The sequence below is a fragment of the Anoplopoma fimbria genome, chromosome 2 (assembly GCF_027596085.1).
Source record: "Anoplopoma fimbria isolate UVic2021 breed Golden Eagle Sablefish chromosome 2, Afim_UVic_2022, whole genome shotgun sequence".
NCBI lineage: Eukaryota > Metazoa > Chordata > Actinopteri > Perciformes > Anoplopomatidae > Anoplopoma > Anoplopoma fimbria.
The window spans coordinates 14,442,148-14,467,841 of NC_072450.1; the positions used below are offsets into that span (position 1 = coordinate 14,442,148).

Consider the following 25,694-nt stretch of genomic DNA (forward strand, 5'->3'; position numbering starts at 1 on the left):
AATGGGTGTAAGTATGATGTGTTTCCGAAATGATACTTCATTGTTGGGGCAGGATGTACTGCAACACAAGGAGGAATCATTTATCTGTAAAGGAGATTTAATGGGAGAGAGGTTGGATTCATCAAAATCAGTTTTATGTTGGCACAACATGACCTAATGAGTAAAATAGGTTAATTATTTGATATTCAATGAATGATGTCTTTGACTTATAGTACTGTAAAAAATAAGTATCCATGTATAAGATAGACTAACTACTACAAACACTTCTTAGTTCAACAGCACCACAGACCACAGCCTCCAACATGAACTAAACTAAGACCCCTGAACATTATGAACTCAATGAAAGCAGGATGTATGCAGGACTGTTGCATTAGACTGCATCAGTTTTAGCTAGGTGTGAGTAACTGTCATATAATTGACTTATATGTGCTCTTTGCTTCATGAATTTAAAAAAAGACCAAGGCTTAAAAACATAAAGAATGTTATTATATTGAATACTGGTGATTTGACTCGATTTTAAAGTCTTTGCTTGATGTGCTTTCCCATGCTGAGACTGTAATTGTTGATTCTTTTTTTAATTTAATAATTTCAAATCCTCCCTGACTCATAAAAGACATTAACTGTCACTGCGCACATGGCATGGAAAAAATACTGAAGAGGTTTGTCTGTTTTTATGATACCCTCCATTACCGCTGTTCTCGTTTATCATATTCATAGAACAAAACAATGGATGCAGAGATAAAGAGTGTGTGTGTGTGTGTGTGTGTGTGTGTGTGTGTGTGTGTGTGTGTGTGTGTGTGTGTGTGTGTGTGTGTGTGTGTGTGTGTGTGTGTGTGTTGTGTTAAGCCTTTGTAAAACAGTAACCCCCTGGCTTTGCTCTACAGTAGAGAAGTTGCGGGTTGAATATCAACTAAGAATCAAGCCCTCCAAACGATGCTTTTATCTGATGGAGAGCAGCTCATTAGCATACTAATTAGATAAATTAACTAAACCGCATCTCACATTAACAATATCTGCTCACAATAACAGAAACTAACTGTTGCTGAGTGCAGCAGGATAGAGAGCCAAATATTACTGAGACAGTAGATCTAATACTCACTTATTTTTCTTACTGTTTCCTGCAACTTTATTATTCAGAGACACTTTATCTCTGACTCTTTGTTGTGCAGAAGTGGTTCATTACTTCGATTCTGCTTCCAATTGACTTTTTGCATGTGTTGACTCCAGGGAAGTGAAATATAGTTAGATTGTAAAGTGTAGTGAGGTAAATGAGCCACTGTCAGCCCGCTCAAATTTACTAATATTGAACGTTTCACATGTCAAAATTGCACCAAATTCTACAAGGTGCTCCCCTAGTCCCTTAAATAAACACTCACTAAGTGTGAAGTAGATTGGATGAGCAGTTCTCATGATAATGCATGGACACACAGAGACACAGATAGACAGAGATTCCTTGCTTTAGAGTAAGACATTGTCCGCTCATCTCTTCTTCCTGTTGTCATTTCAGTGCATCTCCGTGAGGATTTGGCTGTGGCTACACATGGGTAGTTACTCTGAGTTGATATGAAGTGCAACCGTTATTAATTCTACTGTGAATCAATTTGCTCCCAATAAAGACCTCAGAAGATGGGATTTTTACATCATATTTTTAAATTGATTGATTAGCAAAGAGGGAGACAGAGAGAGAGAGAGAGATGATCTTAGAGGAGAAAAGAGGAGAGAGATGAGAAAGTCACCAAATGAGGAAAAAAGTTTTTGACGTACAGTAGAGAGATACAAATGAACAGAGGTGAACAGAGGTGTAGCCTCAGCAGAGCAATCCCCCTCTCTTCAGCTAACCCAGCTGTTGCTAGGCAACCCAAAATATGAATAGGCAGGGGACCATCCTGCGAACGGGCCCATCATTTATGGATGAGCTACGGTACAAATCGCAGACACACACTGACACAGGCACACGCGGTTTGGCTGAGCTTTGGTAAAGCCACTGTGACCATCTGACATTTCAACACGGGCCAGATAAACCGGCTGAGATACCTGGAGTGTGCGTGTGTGTGTGTGTGTGTGTGTGTGTGTGTGTGTGTGTGTGTGTGTGTGTGTGTGTGTGTGTGTGTGTGTGTAGCTCTAACTCTAACAACATGTGAACCACAGGCCAAATCCCAGCCTATTCACCCAGGACTCAATACAGGGATTACAGTGCATACCGCCTAGCTCTGTGCCTGTATTCTAGTGTGTGTGTGTGTGTGTGTGTGTGTGTGTGTGTGTGTTTCACTCACATATGCCAGACTAGAATCACAACACATCAGTTGTAGTCACCCCCGTGTTTCTCCATGCGTTCTCGCTTCTCTCTGCGTCCCCCCAGTCTTCCCAGAACAGCTTCATAATATTCTGTCAGAATTCATTTTCAAGTTTTCACCTCAAAACAAAAAGAAAATTACTTCCCCTTCCTCCCTTCTTCCTCGTACTTCAAAGAACTGTCAAGAAAATAGCGAGGGGGTTGGGGGGGGCTTTGGAAGTGAGCGGGTAAAGGATGGGTGGGGTTGGTTTGGGCGCGGTGATCTGGCAGGTATAACTCGAATTTTGTGGCATTTTTATTTTACAACTGAGAGAGAGGCACCATCGAACACTGATTATGAGCTAGATTGATATTAATGATGCTTTTTAGAGGTGTATGCTTCACACATTGCCCTTTGAGTCTGTGTGTGTGTGTGTGGGTGTGTGTGTGTGTGTTACCTAGGATACAGCCCAACTCCAATCTCTTGCAGCTCTCCGTCACTGATGGTGAAACAATTACATGTCACCTAAAGGAGAGAAAGAGGATATAAAGGGGAGACGAGAGAGAGAGATGATTTGTTAAATTGCCTCAGGGAACCCACAACACCTTTCATCATATGCTCTGAACATTTTTTCATATCTTTTGCACCTGCAAAACCCCACCGGCACTGCAACTGAAACATGACATGCAAGGTTTTTGCTTTGAGATGCAAGGGATTTGAATGTGTAAAATTACCACCTGGTTATGTTAGAGCCAGGGAAATTATTTCTTTGAGAGGAAAATAAAATATATATTTTTAAATAAAATACATGTCTGTAATATTTTTCATCAACTGAGTAAACACAGTGTTGTATCGTGTCAGGTGGTTTTAAATAGAGAACAAGTGGAATGTTTTTGTTTCCTTCAGGGCCTGCCAAAATAAGAAAGAGAAAACATTTGAGAGTAAATGTTTAAAGATCGTATTCCTTGAAAACTGCACTGAATAGACAGTCAAAAGAAGGAAACAACTAGCAATTCCTTTGGAAAAGAGCTGAAAGTAATTTACCACCTTCAACTTGATCAATGTTTGAGAGATGAAAGACTGGAGAAAAAAAAGTGTATCAGATTAAAAAACAACAACTGATGGAACATTGTAGACTGTAAAGCTAGTGACTGTTTAGATAAACTACTTTAAGGTATGAACATAACTTAAACTCTGTGCTAATCTGCATTAATTATTTTCTGTTAGCATAATTAAATAATAAAATACTTTTATTTCCTTTTTAAAAACATACAGATACACTGTATCCATGTATGAGTGTTTGTGTGTGTGAGCCTATGAGTGTATGTGTGTCTGTATGTATTTATGTGTGTGTGTGTGTGTGTGTGTGTATAAGTTTATGAGTGTATGTGTATATGTATGTCTATGTTGGTATCTATGTATGAGTTTATATGTATGAGTGTATGTGTGTCTGTATGTATTTGTGTGTGTGTGTGTGTGTGTGTGTGTGTGTGTGTGTGTGTGTGTGTGTGTGTGTGTGTGTGTGTGTGTGTGTGTGTGTATGTATATTTGTATGTAGTTGAATGTGATTACATCTTATAAACCTCCTTTTCATTAGCAGAAATTGATCAAATGGTACAAATTGTTGCCAAAATGATCACAACGTGCCCCAAAGTATAAAGATTCAGCGAGATGTTAGGTTATCAAATTAAGTTCATATACATATAAGTATATATATATATATATGTGTTTTAAACACAATCCTTACCAAAAAAAACAAATAGTCAACAGTGAGAAAACTACAAGCCAAAACTCAAACTTAGATCTATTTTCACTTTATTGTAAATCTTAATACTGAATATGCTTTAAAACTTATGTGTTTCAACCTCCCACAATGCAACTGGGTGGTCTGCATGATTTAAAGGACACATTTCAGAAACAAATTAATGAAAGAGTCCCAGCACTCAGGAGACAAAAGAGAGATTTCAAACGAGGGAGAGAGACGGTTTGTTTCTTTCATCTAACAGAGTTGGCGCAGAGAAGGTTTGAATAACAAAATGCTTGAAGAAGTTGTTTAAAAGAGAGGAACGATAAAAGGGAAAAAGCAATAAACACTAAAACATAAAATAAGTTAACAAAGAAGAGAAAGATTAAAAAAAAGAAACAATGGAGAAAAGGTCTTTGATGTGTCAATTACTGAGCTAGTGCTGGTAAACAAGTGTGTTTGTGTGTGCTGGTGGTCGTGGTGTGCATGTCTGCATGGGGTCAAAGCCAGTAAATAAATAATTTTAACTCTAGTAACATTAGTATTCAGACTGCCAGATAAAGAGGCAGACAGAGGTGTGCAGAGACAGAGTGTGGGATTTAAAGACAGCCACAGGCCATGTCCACACTACTACGTTTCCATTTTAAAACACATATCTTTTGCTACGTTTACACTGAGCGTCCACACTAGGCCGGAGTTTTAGAGCACCGTAAACAGATACGTTTAAAAAGGCTCCCGAGGACGGATGAGTTTGAAAACTCCTGGGCTACCTCCTAGTGTGGACAGCCGTGACAGCATAAGTTTTAAAACGATGACATAGACACCCGCGTTGGCTACTTGACTGGGTCTTAGCAGTAACGATGTGTCATTTCCTGATTCGTCACGGCCCTTTAACGTGACCCTTTTCAGGAATAAAACAAACAGCAGCAGCCTTGATTATCGATCGACTTCCAGTGGTTAATTCAACATGGATAAAAAAAAAAAACAATGCTGAAACGCCTGTGTGGATGGAGATCGTTTTAGTTTTAAAACCCCGGTATTAAACAAAAACGCATTAGTTTAGATGTACCCATAGTGATGTTACCCACAATAAAATTCTCAAAAATGATTAGATTTGAGTCTACATGGTATTAAACCCCATAAGTGTCGGGCCTCATGGGAAATCAAGCTTTTTACTCAACTTATTCATTATTAAGCCGACAGGAGAAAACGTGATTACATAGAAAAAACACACACAGATCGTTCTTTCTTCATCTCCCACACACTTCATAGTTATTTAGTTGTTCTCACGATCATCAATCATCTGTTCCATAAATCATACATTAAAGTGGGAGAGAAAAACCAAAACCAAAATCATTTAATAGAGCAATATATTATATATGAATTACAATAAAATTATATATATAAAAAGCACTTAAAGTATAACTCTGGTATTTTTTCAACAGGACCATATTTTCCCACGTTTATGTGTCTTGACTAATGGGGACAACATTCTCTGAAGTTGGTCCAGTACTGAGGGAGAACGCCACAAGTGACAGGCTCCGATTGTCATCAGAAGTGCCTGACAACATTATGGAAGGACCCTCCAGAGAAATAATACATTTTTCTTACCTTTAGCTTTCTGTTTGTTATTGGGTCATGTGACTCTTTGCAGGAATACAACAGGGAAATGTGAATAAGAGTTTTGTTGTGTTGAAGTACATAAAGTGTAGTTATCTAAAAAAAATTCAATGTCATGGCTGAGTGCAAAGAGTGGCAATTAAAGTTTAAAGAATGCAAATGAAACTGCAACTGCTGAAGCTTAAGGATTTTTTTTGTCATTTATTTATTTATTTTGACCACATCATACACCTGTCTCCTCTCAAGTAGTATTTGAGTCCACCGCAGTTTTCCCCTCACTAGTGAAAGGCATCATTGGTTAGTGACAGCGGGGATGAAGGGACGGCCGTGCAGAGAGAACAGAAAGGATGGTTTTGAGAGGAGGGATGGGGGTGATGAAGTGCAGAGGAAATCTAAACAAACAGTGGTAGGGCACTGAGCTGGGCATAGATCTCACTCTGTCACACACACAGCAACTCTCTCTCAGGGGATGAGAATCAATCTAGCAGAACATCCACATCTGCAGAGCTGGCTGGTGGACACCTTCTGCATCTCAAATACACACACACACACACACACACACACACACACACACACACACACACACACACACACACACACACACACACACACACACACACACACACACACACACACACACAGTACACACAAAGTAGGCCTTGCTGCTTTACACAAATGGTACACAAAAATGAACCTCATTCCTGTATGTTTCTTTTTGTCTCGTACAGCTTCCTCTCCTCTCTCCCTTACTCTCCTTCCTATTTTCTTCTGCCTCGTATTTTCTGGATGAAAGTAAAATGAAAATAATATTTCTACTGACTCAGGGCAGATCACATCAGCAAACGTAAAATGTGATCAGTTGCAGCTGGTGTCACCACGTTGAAAAATGTCCCTAGAAATTGTCAACAGACACATTAAACTGCTCTTTAATCTCAAGTCGCAGTAGTAGTATATATGCCTGGTGTGCACGAGAGGTACATGCACCAGGCTGCAGAAGTATAAATCAAGCATTACTGTGCTACAAGCCAGTCCAGTGTAGGTGTGACTACACTCTATTCAAACAATAATTCAGAAGTATAATATTAATCTTTTATCTTTGACTGTTTTTTGTTAGGGAGACAAGTGGATCAGCCAGAGCTAACAGCTTTCTTAAAAATATCTACCTGCCCATGGACCAGAGATGCAAATTAGCTATATCGTTAAATCTGGCTCATCCATTGTGTTGTGCCCTTGTTAAATAAACTAATAAACTAAAGATGAATCTGCAACAATCTATTGGATTGATTGCTTAAGTATTTTTAAGCAAAAGATATCTGGTTCAAGATCCTCATATGTAAAAATGCACAGTTTTTTTCTGGTCTTTTATCATAGTAAACTGAATATCTTCTGGACAGGAGTTTCAATATGTCACCTTCAGCTCAGGGAAATTATAATTCACTATTTTATTAAAACGATTGAGAGAACATTTTTGGCAGAATATTAGTAAAGATAGTGAAGTAGTCATTGTTTGCAGCACTACTTTAGATACACCTACAGAATGTGTGGTGAGGGTTAAACTTTTATTCAAAGTTTTTAAAACATGGACTCAAAAGTGTTTTTCCTTTAGGAAAAGCTTGCTGGTTTCAAGGCTTCATATCCATTTTAGGAGCAAATAATACAACGCCATATCTGGGCATCACCGAACATGTCATCCATCAGTAACCATGGTGACGGCTGTTTTCTTCATTGATGAGAGATGTTAAGAGTCTCCCACAGTTGACCTGTTTATTTATAACCTTCCCATTAATAAAGAGAGCCCTCCACAGCTTCGAGTGTGGGTTCAGATGAGGAGGGACCAGTTGTATGGAAAGCCAGAGAGCGATGTTACAGAGCCTGGAGGGCTACTTTCTTTCCTTCTTGAGTGAATGAGCTCCAGCAAAAAATAAAGCAGAAATTCTTAACAGCAGGTTCTTAATGGGGATTACAAGCCTGATATGATTCAGCTGCTGCCATTCCCACTGTGGAGAATTAAACAATTACTGCATCTCTACAAAAGATATCGAAGCGTGCATTTTGTCTAGAAGGCTTTTCTTCAGGATGGTGCAGAAAATGTCCGTCCCCGAATCCATTCACTTGTTTGCTCATTTATTTTTCTGCCTGTCACACACAATATTTCTGCTGATTAGATTTGGATGAAAAGTGTAGAAATGATGAATGTGGGACAGAGGAACAGAGGAAAAGACAGGCGAATGAGTGAAGGGTGTGGTGAACAGCCTGTGATGTGGAAAAAAAAAAAAAGATCAAAAAATATCATTTTCTTGGGGGAATAAAATACGAAAAATGTCACTTTTTCCCCACTCATGATACATTTTGGATGTCATACTGTCAGTTCGGAAAACACAATTGTAAGGTTTAGGGTAATACACAAAAAAAACCAAATACATGTTATTGCAAAGATACAGCGATAAGTACTACACTGAATTAACAGTATTCAACTAACAAAGCCCTCTAGTGACCATTATTGTTTTTTTGTTTAAACTTGGTGTTCTGTGTCTGTTAACCTTGATGCTACAAGCATGCACAAAATGTGCTTATGCTCAATGTGCTGTTCGTTGCATTATTCTAATAAACGTCAGAGGGCAGACAAACAAAATGTACGGTGAAGAAGCAAGAAGTCAACGAGTGTTAATGGCAAAACACCAAAAACAGGATGCCGAGGACGAATTGTAATTAAGTGTAAATGAGTTGTTTTTGTTCACTGATGATGTCACAGTTCAGATATAGTGCCCTAACCCTAACCATAACCCACGGCGAGTATATATCTAAAAATGATATGTACAATGTCTCCTTCATGCCAAGAACACAGTAGGCAGAACAATGATAGAGAAAAAGAAAGAACATTTTCAGACCGCTGGCTACAGGTCCTGACGGATGAGGTTCAAAAGCATTCATCAAAATTTCAGTCAAGGAATTTAAACGTGACTGAGAGAAACTATATTTGGGATTTAATATCCCAATCGGTCAGTATCATGCCCTTCAGTTACAGAACCACCAACTCTCTGACAACAGTAATAATTTCACTGTAACTGCATGTGGCTAATAGTGCTGATCTTTGTGGGCTGACTGTTTTTGCAATGAGGTTCATTTGCATATAGAAAAGATACAATTTTGCACCAAATGTACACATATTACCTATTTTAAATATGTGCATATAGAACAGGACCACCGAGACGCTTGGCAGTGCGGTCACGGGTGCATTTCACCCTTTGTGGGTGCTGTGAGAATTACATGGTCTCTGTCTCTGTCAATTTTTGGGTGAATTTACTGCTGAGACGGGTAAACTAACCCAAGTGGTAAACACAGCACTGTGCTGTGAATGCCTGTGCTCTCATTAGGTATTCAGCGAGGGAGGGGCAGATCAAAATGATTTCAGTGACATTTTGGAAACATACGGGTGGCACATCTCTAAGTGGATGGATGGGGGTTTGGGAGCTGGAGGTCCTGTCGTCTCGTATCAAAGGAATTGGATTGGTTTGCTTTGGCCCATCATGTCAGTTCAAAAAAAACTTGTGACTGGATGGTTTATGTCTTTAATGTTGCTGGAATTGGTTCAATTACTGTCACTCTGGAAAACACTACAAAGGCCATCAGACACAATCAAAGGCTGCATCTGTGTGTGGAATGTGTGCACTATTAATGCTTTGATAAAGTATTTATGACCTAACCATGGTTCTTTCATCTCTCAATAGACAAGTAGGCAACCAGACAGAATTACTGAGGAAATATAAGAAAAAATACAAGGCTAAACGTACACACGTACACACACACACTGTTGAATGCACGTACACAAATTCTTTCTTCATCTTTAATCATCATTACTAAGATATCTCTCTCTGTCTCTCTACCATTTTTGTAGACGTTCGTTTTACAAAATGTGCACATGATCACAATTAAGCCAAAAGTGAATAATGGACTTACATTCATCAACTGGCCAGAAACATGACAAAAAAAATGCTAATGTTGCTCCATATTTGCCGGTTAGGTAATATTTTGCCAGAGCAAAATTTTGACTACTTTGACAAAGATCTCTTTATTTGTCCTCCTTTTTGCCAGCATTGTTTTTCTCACAGTCTATGTGTATAAGAGTATGTATAAGAGCAAGCACGATAAGGAGGGCTACAAAGAGATGTAGTGTACATGAGTCAGTTCAAGTAGTTACAGCCCTAATATCTAAATAACACTGACGTGACCTAAACAAAACACTGATAGCAATCCCATTAAAGGACATTTTTATACCACTGATGGCTTACAATGCTTAACATCATACAGTGAACATAGCACACATGTATATAAATGTCTTAAACACTCTCTGTAATTAGGATGCATACACAGACATTTCATAAAGATGAAATGTATCTGTATTGGACTCTAAACTTCCATATATGCGGTAAACAGGGAGACATGACCTGCTGGTGCTGTTCCCTTCTGAATAAAAGGCTGCCTCACTTCAGTGCTGCAAACTGGTTGGCCTGTAGCTGACAGAGGTTATGTCCTGATGAGATGACCCCTCAGGAGCAGTCAACTAACTGTCCTGTGTGCACCTGCTGCCACAGAGTGCACCATGCATGTGCGGAAAGGCTGTTGGATGTGTGACACGGCAGGCAACAGCGACAGTAAATCCACAACATTATTTTATAGCCGGAGGCTTGAGCTTGAGCCACAGTACCATCTGAAGGACATTCTCAAACTAAATCAGTGTCCTACTCCACTTCTGACTGGACCGCTGACAGTGCAGTTTATCTTATCATCATCACAGAGCTCTGCCCTACACCTGTAGTACTAACTACATGCTCTCATTCAAGATTAAGTCAATGTATTTCTTTTTAATGTCATCCAGTTTGTGCATTTATGCTGTCACAAATTGGTAGCTTCATTATTTAACTGCAAGGCTTTTGTTTAGTTGTTGTCACTGTGGGGTGGGTATGTTTGCTGCATATCATTGCTTCTTTCTCTCTCCCCTCATTTTCTGTCACCTCTCAAATGTTAACTCACAAATAAAGACACAAAATAATAATTTGAAAGTTTTCTTCTAACTTCAAACAACAAATAATGATTCTTCTGCGTGGACACTCGTCATATACCTGCTTTCGGCTTTGTTTCAACCTTGTCCAACCTTCCCACCCCAAGACATGGATATAAATGTATGTATGAATTTATTATTTATATTATTGCTCTTCAAATTAAATGACCTGAGAATCAAGCAAATGTCACATGAAAATGACATTCCAATGCCAATCTAAGAACTGAAGAAAGGAGAAGAGCATAGCAGAGGAGAGGGACTCCCTTCGATACTTGAGTGTTTTTATGTTCTGTTTGATAAGAGAACAACACAAGGTACCCTTCTGTTTTTTTATTTATCTATATCCTCCCTTATTTTTCATTTCTTGCCACACACCCCAAGAGTCCGTCACTGTTTAAACAAGCGTAAAACAGCCAAACCCTCTCAGGGGGGATAAGAGGGAGAGTGCAAGAGGAAGACATGATCAGGGGGAAGAAAGGGAAGGAAAAGGTAGGAGAGGTAAGGAAGGAATAAGATGGGAAGATAAGGCTTGATAGAGGAGAGGGAGGGAAGGAGAGAGGAGCAGAAATGTGTTTAAACTCGTTAGTAAACTTGTTAGTGAAGTTGCTGAGCGTGAACGAGAGCTGGCGGGCTGAATTAGAGAGGTGCACCCTGGGAAAACATCGAGCAGAATATTGAGTGGAAGGCCACAGAAGGAGCAACAGCTAAAGCAACCGCTTTGAAAAGTGCAGCCCCGAAGCCAAGATTTTTCAGACTGAAATCTTTCAGGGGTTACACCTAGATTTTACCGTGACCAATCAGTGACGACAAAACGGACATCAAGATCTGTGTCGGTAGAAGACTGCTGCTACAACGCTCCAAGCTAACATGTTTTTCATTTCTTTGATTTGACATCAATCTGTGCAAATGACAGACAATACATTCAGAACAGTAGTGTGGTTCACTGGTGTGGTCAGAGACGTAAATACACCACAAACACTCAAATACACCTTCAAACCATTCACACACACACATATGCAGTGTTTGTGTCTATTCATACCAACGCACAGGTGTGTGTGTGTGTGTGTGTGTGTGTGTGTGTGTGTGTGTGTGTGTGTGTGTGTGTGTGTGTGTGTGTGTGTACACAATCACAAGCAAATGTTATGCTGCAAACTGAACTCAGATTTCTCATGCTCATACAGGCAGACACACACACACAAACACACACACACCATTAGCCCCGGGGGTTGTGTGTCTGTGTGTATGTAATCGAACACAAGATTGCCTCTTGCTCTCTAATGACTAATTTCCATGTTGATACCCAATCATCTCTGAGAGAAATATGAAAAGAAAGTCCACATGTGTTTTTGTCAAGTTGGCACATTTTCAGCTCATGAGCTGCTGGACCCATATGTTCACACACACACACACACACACACACACACACACACACACACACACACACACACACACACACACACACACACACACACACACACACACACACACACACACACACACACACACACACACACACACACACACACACTATACTCCTCCCAGACAAACTGTACACCACAAGCATGCATATAACGAGGCAGATTTATGGAACATACTGTAAATCGTTCACTCTCTCACAAACACAAACGCACGCACGAGCACGCGCACACGCACACACGAGTTGCATGTTTTGAATATGTTTAAATCATATCTGTAGATACAATCCCACAGTAAGCGCCTGGTCTAGTAAAGGTTGAATTTTAAATATCATGTGAAGCAGGTCTTTGATCAGTGAGCTATAAAGGTTACACACAACATTGATTTTCAACACAACATGCATGCAATCTCAAACGCATGCAGAGATAGCGGTGTTTATACAGTAAATCATAGCTGAGTATGGACTACAGCTGCAGCACATTCAGTATCACTGCTGCTTACGTACAGACATGACCGAGAGGTCGACTTAGTTTCTCTTTCCTTCCCCTCATCTCTTGCTTTTTCTGTTTCTCTCTCTACTTAGTTTCTGCATAGCAACAAAAAAAGAAAGAAAGAAAGAAAGAAAGAAAGAAAGAAAGAAAGAAAGAAAGAAAGACAGTTAAATAAAAAGGAAAACACAAAAAGAAGAGCAAAGTTTTGCAGAGTCTGTGCAGGTTAAACCAATAGAATAAGGTTTGGTAGATATGAAAAGAGCAGGTTATTGTTTTCAGAGCAGTATTCTTTATAGGAAATCGTTTTTTACTGCTTGACTGCTCTGCTGTAGTTTGATTCAAAGGGTGTTTCCCAGGGGAAAAGCTTTTCCTCCTCCCACTCGGAGCTCTGAATTTCTTTCTTTTTTTTCTGCGCATTTGCAGCATCCATAACATTCATCTCACAACTAAGACAACCTTTTCATGCTTAACCCTGGGTGACACAAAGGCAATAGCAAGATACTGAGCACAAACTGTCACCCATCCATCCCAGCATTTCAATGTTGTGTTGGATTTGATTGTGGCTGAGTTATGAAATATAAACACTAGTCTTAATTTATTCATTTATGCACAGTATAATACACACTCCTCTCCTTTTGCTTTTAAATTGTGCTCCCATGAAGCACCTGCATATTCACTGGATTTTGAGTAAATTGTTTATTTTCTCAATCATAAAAGATGCAAGTTGCAAAAACAACCCACTGCACATATGTGTGTCTTTGAACTTGGGCTGCCCCCTTTTAGGAGATAAATCGATTTATTGGTCGTTTTGGTTTTAGACGATTAGTCCTTTTTAGGGCTTTTTCATGCTTAAAGACCTGTTTCAAAGAAACTAACACCTTGGTAAACGCAAGCTTTAAATTGGACTATTTAGCATAGTTCTTTGTTGAGAAACTCAGTTTTATAAATGTCGATTAAATCAATTCATTGATTAATTGACAAAACGTATGAGATTAAGCATTCAACTAAGAATTTCTTTGTTTGAGGACTGTCCTACTTTGAACACACATAATGCAAAAAGTATGCGTAAGTTGGATGAGAGTTTAAAGATCGCTAAAGAACACACGTGTCTCTGTGTGATGAATACTAAACTGTGTGTGAGGTAAGTACTTTTGTTCTGAAAAGAAAATTTGTAATATATTATATTTCAAAAATTTGAATGGCAACATTGAACATAAAACATGGCAACAAATATGGAAAATCACAATTTTTGTTAAAAATCTGAGCAAAAACAAAAAAAGCACTATATTTATGTTGGTTTTGGAAAAGTAAGGTGAAGAGATCAAGCAATATTCTGCACTACATCTTTTCAAATCAAAAACTGATTCATGTTTCAATCTATGCACCATCTCTTCCCTCTCTTGAAACTGGTAAATGGAGAACTATGAGTGCTGTTACTTTGGGATGTTTGATTGACATGTGTGGCCTCAGGAGACTCTGACACTCGTGACAGAGATGTTAGCAGTGCACTGGGATTCAGCTGTATTTTCCAGAGAGTAAGCCCCAAGGTATACAAATGGTGAGTTTGGACACGGTTTTGGGGGCAAACATTCATTCCGGCACTCTGGTGGTTGCCAAGTAACGGATGATCCCCACTCATACATTTTCAGTACCTCTTATCAGTCAAGGTCGCGGGGCAATTGAGGAACTGCTGATCTCATCCCAATTAATTTTCAACTACTGGCAAATTCATAATGACATGGTACACTGACACAACTGCCCATGACTTGGTGTAACTTTAATTCTTTAAGCCAGAATCTTTTACTTTCTTCACATCATCACTGTATTTTTATATATATTGTAAGGTCTTCTGTCGAGGCCTGCTGTTTAATTGTCTCAGCACAGTCAGGTGCCACAGGGCTCATGCTTGTTTTTAACTTGAGAAAATAACAACATGCTTCCCTTTAATTTTCAGAGCAGACCTTAATTGCATTGTCAGGCAGGACAGATGTACAGAGAGCATCTCCATGGCAACTACAGTAATCTGGCCTGTGTTTTTTGATATGTTACCACACAAATGGCTTTTATTAATGATTTATAATTAGATTTTTTGAATATCTGAGATACCAGATACAAGATACATTTTTACTATTAATTTAACTATTATTGCTATGAATGCCTCTCTCTTCCTTTCTTACTTACTTCCTAAAGACATAATATAGTCTTCTCTCTAGATAACCCTGTATCATTACAGGCACGCATGCCGATGAGTGTTTTAACACACATAATCCTCTTCCATCGATGGGTTTTATTCTCTCACACACACACATAATCCCTGAGGTTGTAAAACGACAATTATCTCCCACTCCAGGAAGACCGTCAGGTTAAAGGTCAAAAGCTTCATCCAATTATCTGTGTGCAAAGACCTCTGTGTGTGTGTGTGTGTGTGTGTGTGTGTGTGTGTGTGTGTGTGTGTGTGTGTGTGTGTGTGTGTGTGTGTGTGTGTGTGTGTGTGTGTGTGTGTTGTATGTTTATGAGTTTAGGCATGTCTAAATGCTTACACATTACAATCATACCCTCATAAGCGTGTACATTTATAGGCTACATGTGTGTTCCTGCATGTTTTGAGCGAACCATGTTGTCATGATAATGGTGTTTTAATGGCAGAGATACTGTTTAATCAATACTCATTCTCTTCTTATAATGACACCATGCCCATTACAACTGTGTTTAAGAGGGAGATAAATTCCAGTTTTCTGAGTGCAGGCATGAAAACCTAGAACCAAAAAACATCAACAAACAATTGGTCTCCTTAGTTTTATATCTTCTCAGCAGACAGTGTTTTTGGCTTCACTTATGAATAAATAAATAAAAGAAAATGGGCTTTCAGGCATTACCTGTGCTTAGCAACTCTTTGATACAGAAGGTCTTTTCAATCCTTGTGTTTATCTGAAAGTATCTTTAATCTAGCATGAAATCCTTGTTCACACTATACATATGCTGAATAAATATGCCATCAACACAGAAATATATATTCTGTGCCAACCCAAAATGCACACTGCAGTTCTCACTTTTCTACTGTGAACATGAAAACCTGCCATGATAAGTTTACCATTATTTACGTTTACTGCAGAGGCCAAAGCAAAGAGGTAACTAGATACATCATGCTAACAACATGTAAATGCGGTTTAATGTAACAGTGTGTGATATTTAGGGGGATTAATTGGCAGCAATGGAATATAATATTAATTAACTATGTTTTAATCAGAGTATAATAACCCAAATTTAAGTTTTCCTTTGCTTAGAAAAAGCCATTTATATCTACACAGGGAGCAGGTCATCTTCCACGGAGTCCGCCATGTTGCACTGCCATGTATCGACAGCAGCCCATAAAGGACTCTAGTGAGAGCCTTTTGGTGTATTTTACGTCATCTGAAGGTAGGGATGGGTTCCGAAACCCGGTATTAAATGGGCCTGGTGCTAAATATTTAAATAATGTAGTATTGATAAGCCCCAACGTTGTGGTTTTTATCATTACTTTTTAATTTTTTGGTGTCATTCATATTCCAGCTGCATCACCCATCTGCTCTGCTATCTCTGTCGGGCTGAGCTCCTCCAACTACACACACACATAGACAAAAAAACAAACCACACATGCAGATAGGCCGCTGTGGTGAAGTGAACCAGGTGACCACGACGATTACATAAATCATATGACAAACAACAACTTTTATGTAAAATGTCAAATTCCAATGTGTGCTTGTGCATGTGAATGCCAGACTACATATATCAGCATGTGCATGACATGTATAGGGGTTTAATGCAATCTGCTTTTGATTTAAAACCCCATGTTTATTTCTTATAGTGATAAAATAGTGCCTTAGGCTGTGCAGTATGTGTGTGTGCGTGTACATTATTGTGATAAAGTAGTGCCTTGGTCAATGGAAATTACCCTCATCCATCTCCTACAGTGAACATGCATGTGTGCGCACACACACACGCACACAAACACAGAACAAGACAGACAACAGAATGAGGAGACGAGGAGACACTGATATATTGGTATTCACTGAATGGAGAAGAGCACTTTGAAAGATTCCTGGTGGATTAAAAGGCCTCTAAAACAACACGTTCAGCATGAATTTAAGCTATCAACTGAAACACTAATGAAGCTCATTGAGACAACATTTAACACACATGTCACAGAAGCTCTGCATGTTAAACCAGTGCAGATAAAACTACTGTAAATGTCAAAGCCTGTGTTTGTATTAATTAAGATGAACACAACACAAAAACAATAAATCTAACTATAAAGTAAGAGTTCTCTGTCTGTCTGTCTATGTGTTCTTTGGATATCTGGCTCCTTTAATCTACTTCATATTTGGTGGGTTTATTGCAACAATGATTTTTTTTATCAATATATATCTTGATTATTTCCTCATTTAATCACATCCAGGTAAAAATGAGTCCAAACACAAGAGATGTTGGTGACAAGACACATCAGAGTGAGCAGATTATGATTATTGGGTGAACTTTTCCTTGAGGTTGCAAAAACCTTAACATTTAAGTTCATGCTTTACATATAAAAACAGTAACAGTCCCTTTAAATTTTCCTAAACTTGTCCTGAAATTGTCCACAGTCATTGAAATACTTTTCTTTGCTCCCTAGATGAACCACAGGCCTATTTATTTTTCTATTTTTCGACTTATTGTTGTGTAACTATGGAGTTAAGCAACAGTTAATTATTCATTCACCGTGTGTGTTGTCTATAGAAACACTGTCCCATTGATAATTCATATTATTCAATAATTCATTTATTTATTCCCATTTATTTATTAAACTCCAAAGAACAAATACAACAAATAGAACTAACCTCTTACTGATTGTTACCCTGGGAAAGAGAGAGAGAGTCACGTCAGCACAACACACGCACTCACACACAAACACACACACACTTGAAGTAGTTCATTAGCGAAACTCAATGGGTGATATTTTTGTCTCAGGAACAAACCAAGAGCCCCAAGGGCAGAGAAGAGAGTTGGGGTAGACAGAGAATATTACAAAAGAAAGATGTGGGGAGAGAAGAAAAAACAGGCATCGATGAGAGAGCAGAGAGAACGAAGTGTGGGAAACTGCACCGAACGATTTATTCATGAAACAGAGTTCTCAGAGCTTTGTGAACCATTTTCTGAACATTGAAGGGCTCTGCTCACCCACACTGCCCAAAAGCCATCAATCTGCACACAAGTCTGGTCATGGTAACCACATCGTAAATCAACATGAACACTAAACTAACCACACAAACACTAGAACCTTCATTACATAAATGCACAACCAAAACACGAATCGATCATTATCAACATACACTAACAGGCACAGGCCATAATACAGTCCCATGAGCCTATGCAGGCCTTCAGCATGATACAGTTTATAATAGAGACTGATGCCCAGAAAGGAAAGCAGCACGAGTAACAGTAAAGAGGAAAAACTTAATAATCAAAGAAAGAAAAAGAAGGAGGAGGATTGCAGAGGTAGGAAATGAAAGTGGAGCAGAAGTTTTGCTGGATATCTTTAGCCAATAATTGATTGCTGAGTTTAACAAGGATAACATTTATCTAATGATTCTCATTTTTAAACAAGACTTTGCTTACATTAAATAGTAACTCTCAAAATAAAGGATACATTTTCCATCGGTAAAGGATTTATTCCACTTTGAGTGTCAGCTTCTCTTAAGCAAATGATTAACCAGCTACAGAAAAAAAAAAAATACAAATGAAAAAAAAACATGTTGTGCTACTTGTTCACTTTTCAAGAAGGTATACCACATTTTCAAAAAGTAACTGCTTAAAGAATATCCAACCCATCAACTACACCATAAATATAGTGTAAAAAGGGTCACCAATGCTGGCAAACTTTATCAACTCAAAATACATTTCTGCTTGAGACATATATCAACAAAAACGGCCTTGCTATCGTGAACATTTACTTTATGAGTCCATCACTCAACAAAGGCAGCTGCAGAAACGTGGGCATCGCTAGAGGGAGAGATGAAGGAGACACACAGAAAGAGAAGATAGAGTGACTAGAGAGGGAAACAGGAAGTGAAAGGGGAAAGACAAAGAAAAATTCAAAGAATGAACACGCACGCACGCACACACACACACACACACACACACACACACAAAAAGGTCTGTGGGTAGAAGTCAACAACAGCAGGTGACTGTCTGGAGGCTAGCTTCTACCAGCAGCTTCAAACAGCATGATGGAAATATGACACACACACACACACACACACACACACACACACACACACACACACACACACACACACACACACACACACACACACACACACACACACACACACACACACACACACACACACACACACACAGTCATTTCTGCAGGGAGGGTTGGGTCTACACCTTTCACTCGCAGTGGTCAGACAAATAACCCTTCAGTCTCAGCATCACAGTCGCAGCTTCCATCCTCTTTCAGAAAATAAGGCTATACATCTCTCCCTCCCTAGCATGGAGAGAGTTGTTTAGGCGAGTTATGTAGAAGCCTATTATGTCAGAAAATATATGATTTATAATTATTGACCTCCCCCACCCCCCAAACCTCTCAAACCTCAACAGCAAAGCCATTAAACGCAGAGCACACACTATAGCACATGACTTCAGGCTCCCCCTCAACCCATTCTTCACACCGCTTCCATCTGGTTGTAGATACAGATCCATGGACGCTGTGGCACGAGTTTTATCCGCTCTGCCATAGTATCACTCATCCAAACACCTCAGTAATGTTGCATTCACATGGAATCAGGCACACGGCAAACCGGATATCATTTTAGTAGACGAGGGCATGACGGTCATATTTGGTTGGCTGTGAGAGAATACTAGCAACAGTAATGGTAGACGGCTTCTTTTTGTCTTTTTGTCGTCCTCCGTGACGTAATTTACAATCAGATGTCCGTAAGTCCCTCACACAAGAAGAGAGCTTTAAATATAATATCAAGAGAAGCTGCATTTTGTTGCTACATGCATTATTAAAATAATTACATGATATAGTAGAGACAAAATAATTCAATATAATTAATATATAGCAGCATATCATCATGCGTCTTTCATTTTGCATTCCGGCAATTCAGTCACACTGTTGTTTTTCCCGTGCCTTACAGAAGATGTTGTCTGTCTATTGCCTGCCTGATACCATGTGAATGCAACATATCTGGCATGAGTGTAGGTGCTTTAAGCATAGGTATGTGTGCATGCATCTTTTTGATGTCTTTCTTGTAGTTGTGTTGTGGTGTGTAACATATCTTTCGTTCTATAATAATAATAACAATATGTATATCTATAATGCACTGTCTGCTGTGTTATTGGCTAAGTTTCACAGTGCAGAGTTCCTAGAAATAGAAAACACAGAGGAGCCTGTCAGCATTGGAGCAACCAGTGTGTGTGTGTGTGTGTGTGTGTGTGTGTGTGTGTGTGTGTGTGTGTGTGTGTGTGTGTGTTGTGCAGTGTCCTGGAAGAGCTTTTTTCTGCTTAGTGGAGCTCACACACACCAGCTGTACATGACACTGAGGTAGCGGCTCTGGCTAACTCTGTCATTACTAGTGATGTTGGGAAAGCGTGTGTGTGTGTGTGTGTGTGTGTGTGTGTGTGTGTGTGTGTGTGTGTGTGTGCAATCTTATTGATTCATAGATCCCCTAAAGGTATAGGATATTAATGATGACCTCCACAGAAAAGGAGACAGGAAGAGAAAAATAGTGCATGGGAAATGAAGGAGTATGTGTGGAGGAGATATAGCTTGATGGATTATGAGAGGTTGAGACAAACCCACCTAATATTTATATACTCAATGCCAACGCAATAAGTATAAAGCACCATTCCTGCTCCACAACGTCACAATGGACGTACTCAAATGCAAAACATGTAAGCTTACTACGGGGGGCTGAAATTTGAAAATGGACCATGTGGACAGTTAGGAAATAGAAACGTAGAAAATGTTAGTTATCATTAAGTGCAGAATCACAATAATTGTGGATTTTTTAATTACACTTCCATCAAACAAAAAGACAAGACAGAATGGAATGATGGAGGGAAAACAAGCGAGAAGACAGTTTCTAAATTTAGGTTTTATGATTTCCTGTTCCAACTTTACAAACGAGAAAGATTTGGGAAATATGGAGTGAGGGAGAGGTGAAGGAAGGGGCAGACATATTCAAAGTAGTGAATACAAGGTGGAAAAAATAACCAGCGGCCTCTGTATCATGTTGGATTCATGTCTGAAAGTGTCTGAAAAAAATATACAAAGCAGGAAAAGAGAAGGCCGGATGTCAAGTGAGAGGAGTAGCAGTGGTAGATAAAGGTTTGGAAGCTACAATTGTAAATGATTTATACAACTTAGAAAAAATACTTTAAAAACTGACTTTTTTACGGTCCTAACCTCTCCCCTTCTGTCTCCCCCCTTCCTAAATCTAATCATGTTATATTTCTCTCATCTTCCTCATTCTCCTTCTTCTCCTCCCTCCTTCCTTGTTCTTTACTCTCCTCTCCCCATCCCTTTTTCCTCTGCTCTTCATTAGCTCATTGCCCATTCCTTCAGAGAGGTGTAGGCCTACAGTAAGTGCTATCTGATGGTACAACCATGGGATGATGAAAGGATGAGGGAGTAAAGAGGAGATGGGGGTGGAAACATAAAAAAAAGGGTGTGGTGAGCAGAGATTTTGATGTGGAATCACAGATCAAAAACTTCTAATATCTGAAATGTCAGCTAAATGGGGGGATGGGGGAAACCCACCCACTGACACAGAGATGGGGAGCTCTTTTTTCACACCGACTATGAGGGAATTTTATCCCGCAGGTTTAGAACTGGTTTTAATGATGTCCAGCGTTACAGATATTCTAATACTGCATTTAAATCAGGAAAGAAGTCAGCAAAGACAATTATCTGTTCGTTTGTTTGTGTGCAAAATCTTGGATACTGATTCGACAATCAATTTCCTTGATTGGCCCAAGCAGGGGTTACTCTGACTGTTTGCCCATCTGTTACAGCTGAAAGTAGGACGCTCATTTCAGCTCAACAGCAAGGTGGCTAATTTGTAAGTGATTGGCCCATATGGGAATTTATTATTTGTATGATATGTTATTTTCTCCTCTTCCTCCTACTCTTTCTTTTCACCTACCACCCTCTTCTTCTTTCCCCTGCCCTCTTACTCTCTACCATGCTCTTTTTTTTTCATCCCTCGCAGAAATAGTCTGTGTTCCCTCACCTGTGAAACTAGAGGATGTCCTTGACTTACAAGGACAATACTGCACCATGTGTGTGTGTGTGTGTGTGTGTGTGTACATGAAAAACAGTACAACACACCTTTGTCTCCTTCTCTCATGTCGCTCACAATCTCTCAGACCAATCAGTCAATATCAGTGTGAATGTCATTATGAGGCATCTTTGCCGTGTGTTAAAATTGGATTACAAGTGGCCTGAAGCTAATGACATTTAAACGACTGATGAATGCACTTGAATACCACACACACACACACACACACACACACACACACACACACACACACACACACACACACACACACACACACACACACACACACACACACACACACACACACACTGCTTGTTTTCTTTCTTTTTTACATCTTGTTGTCCATATAGATGGTCACTACACCTTCAGTTTTTCTCACATGGCACTCACTACCCATACATTGTTCTCCATTTTCCTGCAATATGTAAAACTAGTGGCAACTTTATTTCCTTAAATTTGAAAAGCCTCACACACACGTTGCACAAACTGGAATAATAGTTAAATCAGAATTAAATATGAAATCAGAACAGGGTTAAGGGTTTGAAATAATCCAAAATGGACGCGGACACCAAATTTTGATGTCAAAATGTACATCGCATGGACCCGTGCAGCCTTCAGGTTAGGGGGAGACAAGTCAGGCTGAACTAAATCAAATATACAAAGTGTGACCAAATACTAAACCAGGTTTCGCTATTTCATTAATATACAGAAAATAGAATACCTTTAAGGAGGAGAGCTGTATGAAAATTACTTCACAAAATATATTCTCATAGCAATAAACATGACATTGTTTATTAAAGCATTTCTCTCTATGACATACATACACACAAACACAAACACACACACACACACACACACACACACACACACACACACACACACACACACACACACACACACACACAGGGGGTTTGCAGTAGGAGTCAATTAATGGAGATCCCCATTGTAATTACACTGTGTTGGATACACTGGCCTATTGGGACATTAGTGTTTGTATGTTTGTCCTTCCTCCTTCTGTCATCTTCCCCTCCCACTCTTTTACTCTCTTTAAACTCTACCTGGGGGTGTTTCCAGGGAGGGGCTCATTAAATCCTCAATCCCCCTTTTGTCTTCCTAACTGAGAGGTGAAATATAGGCATCGTTATATCGCTATGATCCTTTTAAGTGCGCTAGAAATAAAATGAGTGAATGTAGAACAAAAGAAAAAAAATCTCTGAAGTAGACCCACTATAAAGGAGACCAAGCAGAGGAAATAATTTAAGTAATTTATCATATTAACCAGTCATGGTTATCATGTGTGCTCTGAAACATGAAGGAAAAAACTGTTCGAACGCTAACCATGCACCTCCTCTCCATCCATCTGTCTCATCCTCTGCTTGTCTCATCTCCTTATTATCCTGTTCACTTTGGGTCAGAAAAAACTCCTGACACGACAAAACCTGCCAGATTCAATCAATACAAGAGCACTATTTCACACCCACATACACACACAGAAACACATGGAGACTGGGAAAGAGAGTGCTGATTGACAGATGTTTTTATGTGTTAGCTTTGGTACCCGAGAAGCAATTCCTACAGGGTTACAGGGTTGAAGTGGAAAGTTAGGACAGTTAAGGAAAGCCTTAGGTGTTAATAAGTGCTGGATAGCAGCTGTAGTTTGGTATAGAGGTGACCTGTGATGACCAAATTCAGTCCATCAAAATATATAATTAATTTATCACATTCATTCACATCTCTCACTGACCCTCCAGCCTCTTTCTTTTGCACAGTTTTGATGCTTATGTTGCATTATGTATCAGCGCTTCTTCTTTACTCATCGGTGGTCAGCCCACACATGCTGCTTTTCACAAAGTGCAAAATAAAAGGGAAAATTTCTTAGGTCATGGACAATCTAAATGGGCCTCTTTTTATTTTGAAGTGAGATATAAGGATATACTTTGCTTGCTATATTCACTCTTCAACATATCTATAGCAACAGACTGTTCTCTCTTGATTTATTAATTATTAATTCAAGCGAAGCAATTTGTGAGGGTGTATTAGCGATATTGCGGCAAAAAAAGAAGTAATTAGGGAGCTGGGGGAGAGGAAAAAATACGAATTTCAAAGATTAATGTCCTTAATTAATTAGAAAAAGACCCCTGATATTCTCTGAGATTTAAGTGGCAAATTTAGGAGAAAACACTCACAAAGTTGCAAAATTATAAAGTAATATACATATAACTCTCTCTCTATATATATAGAGATATATAGAGTTTGGTTTTTTTAAACTACAATAGCCCGATACACTGTTGTAGAATTAACACATTTTTCAGTAAGAAAGGCTTTAAGACAACCTGAACTGAAGTTTGATGGTTAACAGGTACTGTTCCATCTCCATGGTAACACTGGCTAGCAGCCAACGTGAGATGAGCCAAGAGAGCACTTGTTCAACCTTCATATGGTGAGTTTTGTGTTATTGTTGAGGCAAACACACACACTAATACACTATATTACTGTACACAAACAAATACATACATGTAGGGAGGTTATCATTTATAGAGCAATATAATACCCACAAATGAAAAATGTACATAATAAACATTCTTTCCAGAAACTTTTTTTTTTTTTTTTTTTTTTTTTTAAATTGTATGAATGTTGTTTTACCAATCAATCTTCCAAAAAGTAACATGGTAGTATCAATAAATTATTAGTATTCTGCTCAAGCTAAATGGGTAACTCATTATTTCAGCAATCATATGATTACATTCAACTCAGTTACATTCAACAACTACAGCTTCCATGAGTCTTTTGCACAAGTGAGTTGTTACATCTCATGAAAGCTTGTAGAACTTGAAAACCCCCAAAAAGATAGAAAAAAGCTCTATTTCAAAATAGGTAATACATTAATTAGCACAAGAAAAGCTATGTATTACATTAGTTTTGAATATTAAGAAAATATCTTAGCAACAAAGACAGCTTTTCAATTGAGGGTAGAAGAGAGGCAGAGAGTGAGGACGGTGAGCAGTAATGATGACAAATTTTTTGACATTACAGAGAACAGCAAACGTGCAGTTTCCACACCGAGGCTGACTGAGTGTGTTTGCTTTTTCTATCTCTTTTTTGTTCTCTTCACACCACTTTGCTACATTTCCATCTTTCTGAATTATCAAAAGCTGACATTTTTCATTCATTGCATAAAATTGACAGAAACTATAAAATTTCATTAAAGGAATGCTTTGCCGATTTTCAACCAGCTTTGTATGATTTCAATGTGAGCAGAACATGAACAACCCTCCATGTTGTCAGCACCCAAAGGCGCCCTCTCATTTTACAGCTACAGTTTGTTCAAACTACAGATTGTACTTCTGCATTTTTTGTATGCTCACCCCCACTGCTCTTAACTGCTTTTTAATCAAATCAACCACTGGAAGACTATGGCAGAAGGCAATTTTCCTGTAGATATGGAAGACAGCGATTATAATATTGTAATGCTGGAATTGGACATTTGGGGCTACTTTGGCTAGATGAGCCAGAATACAGTGTGGAGGAATTACTGCGTTTGGAGGAGGAAGACGCCCAGGCCGTTTCTTTTGGGATGAAGTTGCTGAATCCATCGTTACAGAGGAAGGAGCACAAGACTGTGTAACCTTACAGCCAAGCTTTGGGCCACATATGGACAGGGAAGTGCTGGAGACACATTTCAGGATCCCAAAAAGAAACAACCTAAACCAGCGGGGAAAAACTAACGACTGAGCAGAGAGTGAGTGCAATTGGAAGTGAGTGGAAGTAACAGAATCACTGAAAATA

The 25,694-nt window shown here is 39.0% G+C and overlaps 1 protein-coding gene across 1 annotated transcript in view; it reads right to left on the reverse strand.

Annotated features, from left to right (window-relative positions):
* The window catches only part of smyd3 (SET and MYND domain containing 3), a 66,691-nt gene that overhangs the window by 12,175 nt on the left and 28,822 nt on the right, over positions 1-25,694 (reverse strand). The window contains exon 6 of the mRNA XM_054612371.1: positions 2,731-2,798. Coding sequence (XP_054468346.1) covers positions 2,731-2,798 — 68 coding nt within the window. The remainder of the gene's footprint in view (positions 1-2,730; positions 2,799-25,694) is intronic.